At 41.8% G+C, this 15677-nt stretch overlaps 1 protein-coding gene across 1 annotated transcript in view; it reads left to right on the top strand.

Moving 5' to 3' along the window:
- The window catches only part of TTN (titin), a 272029-nt gene that overhangs the window by 205068 nt on the left and 51284 nt on the right, over window positions 1-15677 (top strand). The window contains exons 257-282 of the mRNA XM_053918810.1: window positions 15-314; window positions 409-711; window positions 803-1111; window positions 1227-1508; window positions 1630-1929; window positions 2016-2309; window positions 2399-5365; window positions 5682-6002; window positions 6104-6388; window positions 6486-6785; window positions 7084-7386; window positions 7804-8079; window positions 8170-8469; window positions 8561-8863; window positions 9035-9334; window positions 9823-10110; window positions 10472-10768; window positions 10858-11160; window positions 11262-11567; window positions 12358-12645; window positions 12729-13019; window positions 13110-13397; window positions 13562-14149; window positions 14241-14345; window positions 15019-15216; window positions 15308-15604. Coding sequence (XP_053774785.1) covers window positions 15-314; window positions 409-711; window positions 803-1111; window positions 1227-1508; window positions 1630-1929; window positions 2016-2309; window positions 2399-5365; window positions 5682-6002; window positions 6104-6388; window positions 6486-6785; window positions 7084-7386; window positions 7804-8079; window positions 8170-8469; window positions 8561-8863; window positions 9035-9334; window positions 9823-10110; window positions 10472-10768; window positions 10858-11160; window positions 11262-11567; window positions 12358-12645; window positions 12729-13019; window positions 13110-13397; window positions 13562-14149; window positions 14241-14345; window positions 15019-15216; window positions 15308-15604 — 10392 coding nt within the window. The remainder of the gene's footprint in view (window positions 1-14; window positions 315-408; window positions 712-802; window positions 1112-1226; window positions 1509-1629; window positions 1930-2015; window positions 2310-2398; window positions 5366-5681; window positions 6003-6103; window positions 6389-6485; window positions 6786-7083; window positions 7387-7803; window positions 8080-8169; window positions 8470-8560; window positions 8864-9034; window positions 9335-9822; window positions 10111-10471; window positions 10769-10857; window positions 11161-11261; window positions 11568-12357; window positions 12646-12728; window positions 13020-13109; window positions 13398-13561; window positions 14150-14240; window positions 14346-15018; window positions 15217-15307; window positions 15605-15677) is intronic.

Raw genomic sequence — 15677 nt, 5'->3', positions numbered from 1 at the left:
TTTTTTTCCTGCAGACCGTCCCGGACCACCAGTAGGACCGGTTATTTTCGATGAGGTGACCAAAGAGTACATGGTTATCTCTTGGAAGCCACCTTTAGATGATGGAGGCAGTGAAATTACCAATTATATTATCGAGAAGAAGGAGGTGGGCAAGGATCTTTGGATGCCTGTGACATCTGCATGTGCTAAAACAACATGCAAAGTTTCTAAACTGCTTGAAGGGAAAGATTATATTTTCCGGATACATGCTGAAAATCTGTATGGAATAAGTGACCCTCTGGTGTCTGATTCAATGAAAGCCAGAGATCGTTTCAGTATGTATTACATTTCATTTTAGTGATTCGATGTTTGATATTGCTAATAGGAAAAATTAAATTTCTAACACATTTTGCTAATATTTGTTTAAAGGGGTTCCTGATGCACCTGAACAGCCAATTGTCACAGAAGTTACCAAAGACTCTGCATTAGTGACCTGGAATAAGCCAAATGATGGAGGAAAGCCCATAACAAACTACATCCTGGAAAAGAGGGAAACTATGTCTAAACGATGGGCTAGAGTTACCAAAGAGCCGATCCATCCATACACTAAATATAGGGTCCCTGATCTTCTAGAAGGGTGTCAGTACGAATTCCGGGTTTCTGCAGAAAACGAAATTGGTATTGGAGATCCAAGCCCACCATCCAAACCAGTCTTTGCTAAAGATCCAATTGGTATAGTATTAAAGCATTTATTCAATTTGCGTATTATCCAACTTTGTTTTCAAGTATATTCTAACTCTTTTTTTTTCCTTTTATTATGTAGCTAAACCAAGTCCACCTGTTAGTCCTGAAGCAGTAGACACAACATGTAATTCAGTTGACCTAACTTGGCAGCCACCGCGTCACGATGGTGGGGGCAAGATTCTGGGTTACATTGTTGAGTACCAGAAAGTTGGAGACGAGGAGTGGAGAAGAGCCAATCACACTCCTGAGTCATGTCCTGAAACTAACTATAAAGTCACTGGTCTTCGGGATGGTCAAACCTATAAGTTCAGAGTACTAGCAGTCAATGAAGCTGGCGAATCAGATCCAGCTCATGTTCCCGACCCTGTGCTAGTAAAAGACAGACTTGGTGAGTAAAATGTTCTCATCTGCATTTGTAGAGAAGAGAGGTGTCTCGTTGTATATGCTTGTTTGTAAACTACACTAACAAGTCAAACCTGAAAGTACTGTTCGCTTTATTCTAGAACCCCCTGAGTTGATTCTTGATGCCAACATGGCAAGAGAACAACACATAAAGGTCGGTGACACTCTAAGACTTAGTGCCATCATCAAAGGAGTGCCATTCCCAAAAGTAACCTGGAAAAAAGGAGACAGGGAAGCTCCAACAAAAGCAAGAATTGATATTACTCCAGTTGGTAGCAAGCTTGAAATTCGTAATGCTGCCCATGAAGATGGTGGAATTTATTCCTTAACAGTGGAGAATCCAGCTGGTTCAAAAACTGTTGAAGTAAAAGTACTTGTATTAGGTAAGAATTTTAATACTTATGATGCTTTTGACATAATAACAAATTAAAAGTAAATTGTGATGCATTTTGAGCTCCTATCTGGATTGAATCACACATGACTGCATTATTTAACACTTTTCAGATAAGCCTGGGCCACCTCGAGATCTGGAAGTCAGTGAAATTAGGAAAGATTCTTGCTACCTTACTTGGAAGGAACCACTGGATGATGGGGGTTCTGTTGTTACAAATTATGTGGTTGAGAGGAGAGATGTTGCCAGCGCGCAGTGGTCACCTCTCTCAACTACATCCAAGAAAAAGAGTCACTGGGCTAAACATCTCAATGAAGGCAACCAGTATCTCTTCCGAGTAGCTGCTGAGAACCAGTACGGACGTGGTCCTTTTGTGGAAACACCTAAACCCATCAAGGCAGTGGACCCACTACGTAAGTTGCTTTCTCTAAATACAAAAGTATTGTTTAACTGTCTTTGAGAATGTTACTTATTCATCATAACTTCTTCTTTTGAAAAGATCCCCCAGGGCCACCCAAGGACCTACACCATGTGGATGTTGACAAGACTGAAGTCTCCCTTGTATGGAATAAGCCAGATCGTGATGGTGGTTCTCCTATCACTGGATATTTGGTGGAATATCAGGAAGAAGGAACCCAAGACTGGATTAAGTTCAAGACTGTGACAAACCGAGAGTGTGTTGTTACCGGCCTACAACAAGGAAAGACCTATAGATTCCGTGTAAAAGCTGAAAATATCGTGGGTCTTGGTCTCCCTGACACAACTATTCCAATAGAATGTCAAGAAAAACTAGGTAATTTTTGGATTGGTATTTTTATTTTGTTTCTTTTAAAAATTATTCATATTGTGGAAAAAAACTCATTTCCTGTGTTTGCTTTTTAGTGCCTCCGTCTGTAGAGCTGGATGTGAAATTAATAGAAGGCCTTGTGGTAAAAGCTGGAACTACAGTCAGATTCCCAGCCATTATAAGAGGTGTACCCGTTCCTACTGCAAAGTGGACAACCGATGGGAGTGAGATTAAAACTGATGAACATTACACAGTGGAAACTGACAACTTCTCATCAGTACTTACCATTAAGAACTGCTTAAGGAGAGACACTGGGGAATATCAAATCACAGTTTCCAATGCAGCTGGCAGCAAAACAGTAGCTGTCCATCTCACTGTCCTTGATGTTCCTGGTCCCCCAACAGGTCCTATTAATATTCTGGATGTTACCCCTGAACATATGACTATCTCATGGCAGCCACCTAAGGATGATGGGGGAAGCCCTGTGATAAATTATATCGTTGAGAAAAAAGATACAAGAAAAGATACGTGGGGTGTTGTCTCTTCAGGAAGCAGTAAGACAAAGCTGAAAGTCCCACATCTGCAAAAAGGCTGCGAATATGTTTTCCGAGTGAGCGCAGAGAATAAGATGGGTGTTGGTCCCCCGCTTGACTCAGTACCTACTGTTGCTAAACATAAATTTAATCCTCCATCGCCTCCTGGTAAGCCAGTGGTTACTGACATTACTGAAAATGCTGCCACAGTGTCCTGGACTCTGCCCAAATCAGACGGTGGCAGTCCAATAACTGGTTACTACGTGGAACGTCGAGAAATGACTGGCAAATGGGTGAGGGTCAACAAAACACCTATAGCGGACCTGAAGTTTAGAGTGACAGGACTCTATGAGGGAAATACATATGAGTTCAGAGTGTTTGCTGAAAATCTTGCAGGACTAAGCAATCCCTCCCCAAGTTCTGACCCAATTAAAGCTTGCCGGCCCATCAAACCACCTGGACCACCTATTAATCCTAAACTGAAAGACAAGAGCAAAGAAACAGCTGACTTGGTGTGGACAAAGCCTCTCAGTGATGGTGGTAGCCCCATTCTAGGCTATGTAGTAGAATGTCAGAAAGCTGGGACAACCCAGTGGAACAGGATTAATAAGGATGAACTCATTAGGCAGTGTGCCTTTAGGGTACCTGGACTAGTTGAAGGAAATGAGTACAGATTCCGAATAAAGGCAGCTAATATTGTGGGAGAAGGAGAGCCAAGAGAACTAGCAGAATCTGTGATTGCAAAAGACATCCTTCATCCTCCAGAAGTAGAGCTTGATGTGACCTGTCGTGATGTTATTACCGTTAGAGTGGGCCAAACTATCCATATTATTGCTCGAGTCAAAGGCAGGCCTGAACCAGACATAACTTGGTCCAAGGAAGGCAAAATACTGGTCCGAGAAAAGCGGGTTGACATAATGCATGATCTACCTCGTGTCGAGTTACAAATTAAAGAAGCTGTGAGAGCTGATCACGGCAAGTATATCATCTCCGCTAAGAACAGCAGTGGGCATGCCCAAGGTTCTGCCATCGTTAATGTCCTTGACAGACCTGGGCCTTGCCAGAATTTAAAGGTTACCAATGTAAACAAAGAGAACTGTACCATTTCTTGGGAAAACCCACTAGACAATGGTGGCTCAGAGATAACAAATTTCATAGTGGAATCTCGCAAACCAAACCAGAAAGGCTGGTCAATTGTTGCTTCGGATGTCACTAAGCGGTTAATCAAGGCCAACCTTTTAGCCAACAATGAATACTATTTCCGAGTTTGTGCAGAGAATAAAGTAGGTGTTGGACCAACCATTGAAACAAAAACTCCAATTCTGGCTATTAACCCTATCGATAGACCAGGTGAGCCTGAAAACCTTCATATTGCAGATAAAGGAAAGACATTCGTCTACCTAAAGTGGCGGCGGCCTGACTATGATGGTGGCAGCCCAAATCTGTCATATCACGTGGAAAGGAGGCTGAAGGGTTCTGCTGACTGGGAAAGAGTACACAAAGGAAGCATTAAAGAAACCCACTACATGGTTGACAAATGTGTTGAAAACCAGATTTATGAGTTCCGAGTACAAACAAAGAACGAAGGTGGGGAAAGTGACTGGGTGAAGACAGAGGAAGTTGTTGTGAAGGAAGATCTACAGAAACCAGTACTGGATCTGAAATTAAGTGGTGTGCTGACTGTCAGAGCAGGGGAGACCATTAGACTTGAAGCGGGCGTCAGAGGCAAACCATTTCCAGAAGTTTCATGGACCAAGGACAAAGATGCTACAGACTTAACAAGGTCACCAAGGGTCAAGATTGATACCAGTGCTGATTCTTCTAAATTTACTCTTACTAAAGCAAAGCGAAGTGATGGTGGTAAATATGTAATTACAGCAACTAACACAGCAGGCAGTTTTGTGGCCTACGCCACCGTCAATGTTTTAGATAAGCCTGGCCCTGTAAGAAACCTGAAAATCTCCGATGTGTCCAGTGATAGGTGTACAATTCGCTGGGATCCACCAGAGGATGATGGTGGCTGTGAAATCCAAAATTATATCCTAGAAAAATGTGAAAGCAAGCGAATGGTTTGGTCTACCTATTCTGCTAATGTCTTAACACCTGGTGCTACAGTAACACGTCTCATAGAAGGAAATGAGTATATCTTCAGAGTCCGTGCAGAAAATAAAATAGGCACAGGGCCTCCCACAGAAAGTAAACCAGTCATTGCAAAAACCAAATTTGATAGACCTGGTCGCCCTGACCCCCCAGAAGTCACTAAAGTAAGCAAAGAAGAAATGACTGTGGTTTGGAGTCCACCTGAATATGATGGTGGGAAGTCCATCACAGGATACTTTTTGGAGAAAAAGGAAAAACATTCAATACGATGGGTCCCTGTTAACAAGAGTGCAATCCCTGAGAGACGTTTGAAAGTACAGAATCTCTTCCCGGGACATGAATATCAGTTCCGTGTCAAAGCAGAAAATGAAATTGGAATTGGAGAACCATCTTTGCCATCAAGACCAGTGGTGGCAAAGGACCCCATAGGTATGATATTCTTGCTTTTCCTGATACTATCCAACTCTTAATCCCAAGTACAGAGTTATTAGACAAATAAATTAAATCTGTAACATCAAAGCTTCCTTTTATCCAGTACTTTTAGAAGTAGATCTTCTACTAAGTCTCCTGAAATGCACAAACAATGGTAGATCCTGATTTTATGAAAGAACACAGGAGTATTCAGTAACTGAGATATCGAAAAGCCTATCTTTGATTGAGAATAGACTATATAAAATTACTCATTAAAGTATCACTTGTAGCAGCTGACCATGAATAAATTTATTCTTACCTAATTTATTTTCAGAACCACCTGGTCCACCAACCAATCTCAAAGTGGTCGATACAACCAGAAGTTCCATAACTCTTGCATGGGGAAAACCGGTGTACGATGGTGGCGCGCCGATAATTGGATATGTTGTGGAAATGAGACCCAAAAAACCAGACACATCACCTGATGAAGGCTGGAAAAGGTGCAATGCTGCAGCACAGCTTGTCCGCATGGAGTTCACTGCTACCAGTTTGGATGAAAACCAGGAATATGAGTTCAGGGTGTGTGCCCAAAACCAAGTTGGCATTGGGCGCCCTGCAGAACTAAAGGATGCCATTAAACCTAAAGAAATCTTAGGTGAGGCCCTATTTTATCACTTCATTCATTCATACTTCATTTCTCTTATGACTTCTCCCACATTTTGTAGAGTCAACTAATGGCTTTCTTGTCATCTGCAGAACCTCCGGAGATTGATTTGGATGCCAGCATGAGAAAACTGGTCATAGTGAGAGCAGGATGCCCGATCCGACTCTTTGCCATAGTGAGAGGGCGACCAGCCCCTAAAGTCACTTGGCGAAAAATGGGAATTGACAACGTGGTCAGAAAAGGCCAAGTCGATCTGGTTGATACCATGGCCTTCCTTGTCATCCCCAATTCTACGCGTGATGACTCCGGAAAATATTCCTTGACACTTGTGAACCCGGCCGGAGAAAAGGCTGTGTTCGTCAATGTCAGGGTATTAGGTGCGTTACTAACAAGCTTCTTCCTCCCCTTCAAAAACACATTAGTTAATAAGGAGGCTGAGGAGACACGTATGTCTGATTTTGTGGTTCTTTACAGATACTCCCGGACCTGTGTCTGAATTAAAAGTTTCAGACGTCACTAAAACATCATGCCACGTTTCCTGGGCCCCTCCTGAGAATGATGGTGGGAGCCAAGTGACACATTATATTGTGGAGAAACGTGAGGCAGAGAGAAAGACGTGGTCAACCGTTACCCCAGAAGTTAAGAAAACAAGCTTTCAAGTCTCCAATCTTGTCCCTGGGAATGAGTATTTCTTCAGAGTAACTGCTGTCAATGAGTATGGCCCTGGTGTCCCAACAGACGTCCCCAAACCAGTGCTTGCGTCAGATCCTCTAAGTAAGTAATAGCCTTTCCTCCTCCTTTTAACTCTGGTCCCCTACGTTAGCAAGGTCAAGATAACAAAACATTTTGCTGCACCACTAAAAGAGCTTTAATTTGTAGAAACCCAAACAGTACAAATAAATATCTAACTCTCTCCTTAATTCATCTGGCATACTATTTGCTTTCAACATACCCAACAACAGTTTCCATAGACTTTGAAGCAAGTGGCGCACTAAATAAACACTTACGTATATTAACAAGTGGACTTGATTAGGTTACCCAGACAGTTTTCTAAATCATGTTTTTCTTCTAGGTGAGCCGGATCCCCCAAAGAAACTGGAGGTTACTGAAATGACAAAGAACAGTGCTACATTAGCCTGGTTGCCTCCGCTGCGCGACGGCGGCGCTAAAATCGACGGCTACATCATAAGTTACAGGGAGGAAGAGCAGCCTGCAGATCGCTGGACAGAGTACTCAGTAGTTAAAGATCTCAGCCTTGTTGTCACCGGCCTAAAGGAAGGGAAGAAATACAAATTTAGAGTAGTGGCCAGGAACGCTGTAGGAGTCAGTTTGCCCAGAGAAGCAGAAGGAGTGTATGAAGCCAAAGAACAGCTGTGTAAGTCACCATTGTGTCATTTTTGTCATGTGCCAAAGTTTATGAGAATTTTCTTCACACATGTAAGCATTTCTCCCTGAGGAATATAGTTCTAGAAACACTTCAATAAGTCGAGAACAGTGGTTTTGAACTATTTAAGCCCACTTTAACTTGTGACACAGTATACACATATATATATCACGGTGCAAACACATATATAAAAAAAATTTTGGAAGCAACACCTGTCTTTGTTCTGTATGCCAGACTCATATTCTCCATTTGATTCAATCCCATTCTTTTTTTAAAAAAGTAGTTATAAGGCCAACATAAAACTATACCCACTAATGAGTTGAAGTCCACAATTTGAAAAATACTCAGTATAGTTCCTGGAGGAAATTAACCTCCCCACAAAGTTAAAATATTTTATTTTCCCTTTAGTGCCACCCAAGATCCTTATGCCAGAGCAAATTACTATTAAGGCCGGAAAGAAACTCCGAGTTGAAGCCCATGTGTATGGAAAGCCTCATCCCATCTGTAAATGGAAAAAAGGAGAAGATGATGTTGTCACATCCAGCCACCTGGCAGTGCATAAAGCAGACAACTCTTCGGTTCTGATCATCAAAGATGTTACTAGGAAAGACAGTGGTTACTACAGCCTCACTGCAGAGAACAGTTCTGGGACAGACACTCAGAAAATCAAAGTTACCGTCATGGGTAAGTGAAGGGTTAGACATCTATTAAGATCAGGAACATTTTTTCTATCAAATCCCTGTGCTGACATTTCTTTTGTCTTGGTTCGTGCAGATGCCCCTGGGCCCCCCCAGCCTCCATTCGACATCTCCGACATAGACGCCGATGCCTGCTCCTTGTCCTGGCACATCCCTCTGGAGGACGGCGGCAGTAGCATCACCAATTACATAGTGGAGAAGTGTGATGTAAGCCGAGGTGACTGGGTGACAGCTCTAGCTTCAGTGACCAAAACTTCCTGCAGAGTTGGAAAACTGATCCCAGGCCAGGAGTATATCTTCCGGGTCCGTGCTGAAAATCGATTCGGCATTTCAGAGCCTCTCACATCTCCAAAGATGCTGGCCAAGTACCCATTTGGTATGTTTCTTTCGGGAAGAAAAATACTGTGTTTTCTTTCTAGTCTGTTACTTAAGGGAGAAACTGCCATTTCCCTTGTCTTCATCTCCAGATGTTCCCAGTGAACCGAAGAATGCACGAGTCACTAAAGTCAACAAAGACTGCATGTTCGTGGCATGGGACAGACCAGACAGTGATGGAGGGAGCCCCATTACTGGTTACCTGATTGAACGCAAAGAAAGAAATGGTCTGCTCTGGGTGAAAGCTAATGATACTCCTGTCCGGTCAACTGAATATCCCTGTGCTGGCCTTGTGGAGGGTCTTGAGTATTCATTCAGAATCTATGCCCTAAACAAAGCTGGATCCAGCCCACCCAGCAAACCAACAGAATATGTAACTGCAAGAATGCCAGTTGGTGAGTTTGGTTTTGGGTTGTTTTGTTTTGCATTAGGGGGACACACTTAAATCTTGGAATCTCTGAAGACTACTTCCATTCTAGAATGTGTTCTGGGTGATAATGTGAAATGAGGAAATTTAAAACTTTTGCTATTAAGATAAATGCTGAGAATATCTCTTTTGGTTTTAGATCCTCCTGGAAAGCCTGAAGTTATCGATGTTTCCAAGAGTACTGTATCCCTCATATGGGCTCGTCCAAAGCATGATGGAGGCAGCAAAATTATTGGCTATTTTGTGGAGGCTTGCAAACTTCCTGGTGATAAGTGGGTACGGTGCAATACTACACCTCACCAGATTCCCCAGGAAGAGTACACAGCTACTGGCTTAGAAGAGAATGCCCAGTATCAATTTAGAGCCATCGCCAAGACAGCAATAAACATCAGCCAACCTTCTGAACCTTCTGACCCAGTGACTATCCTCGAAGAAAATGGTAAGAGTCTGTGGAGTATCATAGGCAAAGGTGGACAGTACTCATAATGTGTATTTCTCCTGCCAAAAAAGTAAATCTATATCTGTGGACAAAAGAATAGGTAAAATGAAAGGTATTTGGTATACAGACATGGAAAATTACGATTATGGAGAATCTCAATGACAAGTTAAACTAAAAGAGCAGGATAGAAAACTGTGAGGCCTGGATGATTTCAACCCTACACTCACACAGAATGATGATGAAGAAATGCGCCAAATAATGATGAGGGTAAAATTTAAGGATGTTGGAATTAAGGGTGATCTTCACTATTTTTCTTTATACTTTCAGCATTATCACATTTCTACATGAAACCTGTATTTCTTTCAGAATGAGTATGTTACTTCTAAAAATTCTGTCTTGAATTACACAGAGCATAGCAATTTCCCACTTTTATTAAGGAGTTATGTAATATAGCTTTGTGTGTATTAAATCCTTTTATTTCTTTCCAGTTCCTCCCAGGATAGACCTGAGTTTGGCTATGAAATCTCTGCTGACTGTCAAAGCTGGAACTAATGTTTGCCTGGATGCTACCGTTTTTGGGAAACCAACACCAACAATCTCTTGGAAGAAGGATGGCACACTGCTAAAACCAGCAGAAGGCATAAAAATGGCTAAGAGTCGGAATCTCTGCACCCTGGAGCTGTTCAGTGTGAACCGAAAGGACTCAGGAGACTATACCATTACTGCGGAAAATTCAAGTGGTTCCAAATCAGCCACCATTAAGCTCAAAGTGTTAGGTACTAAAGTGCTTAATTAGAATATCATATTTTATTTTGCCTAATGTGATGCAATAGAATTTATAAAATAATAATGAGAAAAGATGCATATCCTGATGTGTATTTTGAAATCACAGGATTATTCTCATCAGAGAACACTAGCATTTTAGAACTGACAAGAGCATTAGAGATTACATATTCTAGTTATGCAATTTTAGAAGTGAGGAAATTAAGATTTTGAAAAATTCAGTGATTTCCAAGGTCATTCAGGAAGTTAATGACAATATCAGATGGCAGCCCAGGTCTCCAGACCTCCATTCTACTCACTCCCCATTTCCCACATGTTAGTGAAAGACCTCGCTTTTCTCTGTTGTTCTTTCAGATAAACCAGGTCCTCCAGCATCTGTTAAAATCAACAAGATGTACGCAGACCGTGCAATGCTTTCTTGGGAGCCTCCTCTGGAAGACGGAGGCTCAGAAATCACCAACTATATTGTTGACAAACGTGAAACAAGCAGACCCAACTGGGCACAGGTCTCCGCTACTGTGCCCATCACCAGCTGCAGCGTGGAGAAACTGATAGAAGGCCATGAGTACCAGTTCCGGATTTGTGCTGAAAATAAATACGGGGTGGGCGATCCAATCTTAACCGAACCAGCAATTGCTAAAAACCCATACGGTAGGAACATTTTCCTGTGGCTTTTCCTTTTACTTTTTAAATGTCACCTTTGAGATGGGGAGATACTGACTTTTCAATCATCTCTACAGACCCACCTGGACGCTGTGATGCACCTGTCATTAGCAACGTAACCAGAGACCACATGACAGTGAGCTGGAAACCACCCGCGGATGACGGCGGCTCACCCATCACTGGCTATTTGGTTGAAAAGCGGGAAACCCAGGCAATTAACTGGACTAAAGTCAACAGAAAACCTGTTATAGAAAGAACTATAAAAGCAACAGGCCTCCAAGAAGGCACCGAATACGAGTTCCGAGTTATAGCTATAAATAAGGCTGGCCCAGGCAAACCCAGCGAAGCATCCAAAGCTGTTTATGCTCGGGACCCCCAGTGTAAGTTCTCATGCAAAAGTCTCTTATCCTGTGTTAAAATCAACTTGGAACAACCAGAAGTGAGGTTTTAATGAAAAAATGTTGTTACTATTTATCCTCAGATCCTCCCGGCCCACCAGCTTTTCCTAAAGTATATGATACCACCCGTAGCTCTGTGAGTCTGTCTTGGGGCAAGCCAGCCTATGACGGTGGTAGCCCTATCATCGGTTACCTTGTTGAAGTAAAACGAGCTGACTCCGACAACTGGGTGAGGTGCAATTTACCAGATAAGCTACAGAAAACCCGCTTTGAGGTGACCGGCCTGATGGAAAACACAGAGTATCAGTTCCGCGTGTATGCCGTTAATAAGGTCGGATACAGTGACCCCAGTGACGTGCCAGACAACCACTGTCCCAAGGACATCCTAAGTAAGTGTTACCAGGAGAAATACATTGAGGGCATGTAGAACTCCCTTCCGTACATGTGTATATTTACAGGCTTTGGGGATGGTAACTCTAAGAACGCATTTTGGGAGAGCTGGGTTGGTCACTGATGCTGATGTATAATAGGCCAAATGGAACGCAAGGTGATTAGTGGTTTTGAGAAGCTTTTCACACTTAAATGAGAATTTCATGTCTTCAAAAGAATATGGAATATAGGAATTTTATCCTGAGAATAAGAGATTTTTTAAGTAGTGAGCTATTTATTGTTCTTACAGTTTTTTATTTTCTCTTCTAATCCACCCCTTTCCAAATATATGGATTAGTAGGCTCTCCATCTTAATTTCTTTCTATTCACTTGTTGTCCATGACCATTTCTGCCTTTATTTTGAACCAGTTATGCCTCATCCCCTATGTACTTTTATTCCTACAGTGGAATAAAGAAAGAGAGTCAGAGTATGTAACACAGTGCCTTCACTGCATATAGAAAAGAACATAAGAGTTTGAGAGCATGCAAGCTATATGAGAAGAGAAGGTACAGATCCTCCAGGGAGAACTTGGTTTAGCCAGCAGGATGTTGGAAAATAGTAGGATCAACAACCGCTACAGAGTACTGAAATAGTTGACAAAAGTTTTGAGGATTATATTAAGGACTTTTTAGAGAACAAGAAACCAGCCCTAGAAAGAAGTATATTTTAGGAGTGATTAAGTAAGTCCAATCTCTGGAAGTACCTTTGACCATTAAATTATTGCTTTAACTTTCTTCACGCTAAAACAGTTCCGCCGGAGGGAGAACTTGATGCTGAGTTGAGGAAGACACTCATTCTGCGTGCTGGCGTTACAATGAGACTCTACGTGCCAGTCAGAGGACGCCCACCTCCGAAGATAACTTGGTCTAAACCAAACGTCAATCTAAGAGAAAGGGTTGGACTGGACATAAAGTCAACTGACTTTGACACTTTCTTGCGCTGTGAAAATGTGAACAAATATGATGCAGGAAAATATATCTTAACTCTGGAGAACAGCTGCGGCAAAAAGGAATATACCATTGTAGTGAAAGTGCTGGGTAAGTCTGAAAAAAATCACATATATTAAAAACGTAGTTTTATACATTTTTTGTATACTCATTTCTTATTTACCATTTATCAGATACTCCCGGGCCACCTGTCAATGTGACTGTTAAAGAAATATCCAAAGACTCTGCTTATATTACTTGGGATCCCCCCATTATTGATGGTGGCAGCCCCATCATCAACTATGTGGTAGAAAAACGTGACGCAGAGAGGAAGTCCTGGTCTACAGTGTCTACTGAGTGCTCAAAAACCAGCTTCAGAGTGTCTAACTTGGAGGAGGGAAAATCCTACTTCTTCAGGGTGTTTGCTGAAAATGAGTACGGCATTGGTGATCCTGGTGAAACGCGCGATGCCGTCAAAGCTTCTGGTGAGCAAATGTGACACTATACTCTCATTTTGAGTGACATCTTACCTTGGTTCTCTGGGGCTTAGATTTATCACTTCTCCTTTGCTTTAGAAACACCTGGACCAGTTGTGGACCTGAAAGTGTTGTCTGTAACTAAGTCATCTTGTACCATCGGCTGGAAAAAGCCTCGCAGCGATGGTGGAAGTCGAATTACCGGATATGTAGTCGATTTCTTAACTGAAGAAAACAAGTGGCAACGAGTTATGAAATCATTAAGCTTACAGTACGCTGCAAAAGATTTGGTTGAAGGGAAGGAATATACCTTCAGAGTGAGTGCTGAGAATGAAAATGGAGAAGGAACCCCAAGCGAAATCACTGCTGTGGCAAAGGATGATATTGGTGAGCCTTTGGCCGTGCATCTTCATTTCCCCTTTATTGTCAGCAAAAGTGCACTCTTGAGCCTTACTCACTGACTTACAGATAAATCCTTTAAAAACTGTAACAGTATGACAAAGTAAATTGCCTGTTCTTAAAACTAATCATTTATCTCTACTGTTTTACAGTGGCTCCTGACCTTGACTTAAAGGATCTACCTGATTTGTGCTATCTGGCTAAAGAAAATAGCAACTTCCGTCTTAAGATCCCCATAAAAGGCAAGCCAGCTCCAGCAGTGTCCTGGAAGAAAGGGGAAGATCCTCTAGCCACTGGCACAAGAGTCAGTGTTGAGTCATCTGCAGTTAACACAACTCTAGTAGTATATGATTGCCAAAAATCCGATGCTGGCAAGTACACGATCACACTGAAAAATGTCGCTGGCACAAAGGAAGGAACTCTCTCTATAAAAGTTGTTGGCAAGCCTGGCATCCCCACTGGACCAATCAAATTTGATGAAGTCACAGCAGAAGCCATCACCTTGAAGTGGGGTCCTCCAAAGGACGACGGGGGTTCTGAAATCACCAATTACATCCTAGAAAAGAGAGATTCTGTAAACAACAAGTGGGTGACATGTGCCTCGGCTGTCCAGAAAACCACCTTTAGAGTGACCAGACTTCATGAGGGTCTGGAGTACACCTTCAGGGTCAGTGCTGAGAACAAATACGGGGTAGGAGAGGGCCTGAAATCGGAGCCAATCATTGCTAAACATCCATTTGGTAAGTGTCTCAATGTCAGAAAATAGAAAGCAAAACATGGTTTTGAAGAAGTTTCTTGTTATAAACCTTGCATTTTCATATATTTTGCCAGATGTGCCCGATGCTCCCCCACCTCCCAATATTGTGGATGTCAGACATGATTCAGTATCTCTAACCTGGACAGACCCCAGGAAAACTGGTGGATCTCCAATTACAGGTATTTACTTTGCTCTTATCCTACAGCTTTTACATTAATGTTTCTTCCAAATCTTCCTCCCTGAACACAAGTTGAATGTGTGCTCCTTATTTATATAGCACTATCTGCACATGCAATAATGTATTTTTCTTCCAGTACCTCAGCATTCAGTACATTAAGCATTAATTAAGCTAATTAATTAAGCGAATGCTTAATTTCATTGAAAATCTCTGAATATAATAGTCTGTAATGAGAGGCTTTCTTAGTGATAGTATCTATTTTTGTAAGTTAAAATTTTTCAACAAAAGGTACAATAAATATGCATATTCCAAGAGGAAAAAGATGGCACCATACCTAGGTAATAAAAGTGTAGATATCAGCAAGAATAATGATTTATTCCACATATCCATATATAAATTATTTGAGAAAAAAGATATATGTTTTAAAATCGAGCTTCATTTGTACTTTCTTTTGTTGTTGTTGTTGTTGTTAAAATCTGTCTTTTTATTTATTTTTTTCCTTTTTTAATTTTTTTAATTTTTTAATTTTTATTGTTATTCAGTTACAGTTGTCTGCATTTTCTTCCCATCCCTCTGCCCCACCCCAGCTAATCCCACCTCCCTCCCCCACCTCTACCCTCCCCCTTGATTTTGTCCTTTCTATTTGAATTGACACATCACTGGGTCTCTTGTAGGGTATCACATCGAGTTCAAGGAAAGAAACAGCCTCTTATGGAAGAGAGCTAACAAAATTCCCATCAGGATGAAAGAGTTCAGAGTGACAGGATTAACAGAAGGCCTTGAATATGAATTCCGGGTAATGGCAATCAATTTAGCAGGCGTAGGCAAGCCAAGCCTACCGTCAGAGCCAGTCGTGGCACTGGATCCAATCGGTAAGTCATTATACAAAGGAAAACCCAGGTGCATTTTCTGCATGAAAAAAAAATTGATATTTGTCTGACTGGTTTCCCCCCCATGTTTTAGATCCTCCTGGGAAGCCTGAGGTTATCAATGTAACAAGGAATTCGGTGACTCTCATTTGGACTGAACCCAAATACAATGGTGGACATAAGTTGACTGGATACATAGTGGAGAAGCGGGATCTACCCTCCAAATCTTGGATGAAAGCCAACCATGTTAATGTCCCAGATTGTGCCTTTACTGTAACCGACCTTGTGGAGGGTGGAAAATATGAATTCAGAATTAGAGCAAAGAATACAGCAGGTGCTATCAGTGCTCCATCAGAAAGTACGGGAACCATTATTTGCAAGGATGAATATGGTAGGTTTGTTTTACTTTTTGTGCACATAAAAACATCAAATTATGCCTCCTTCCTTTTCTGAATAAAAGGTTG

Source organism: Desmodus rotundus, chromosome 2 (assembly GCF_022682495.2).
Source record: "Desmodus rotundus isolate HL8 chromosome 2, HLdesRot8A.1, whole genome shotgun sequence".
Classification (NCBI taxonomy): domain Eukaryota; kingdom Metazoa; phylum Chordata; class Mammalia; order Chiroptera; family Phyllostomidae; genus Desmodus; species Desmodus rotundus.
Note: the sequence above shows the minus strand (reverse complement) of the source record. Positions and strands in the feature narration are given on the sequence as shown.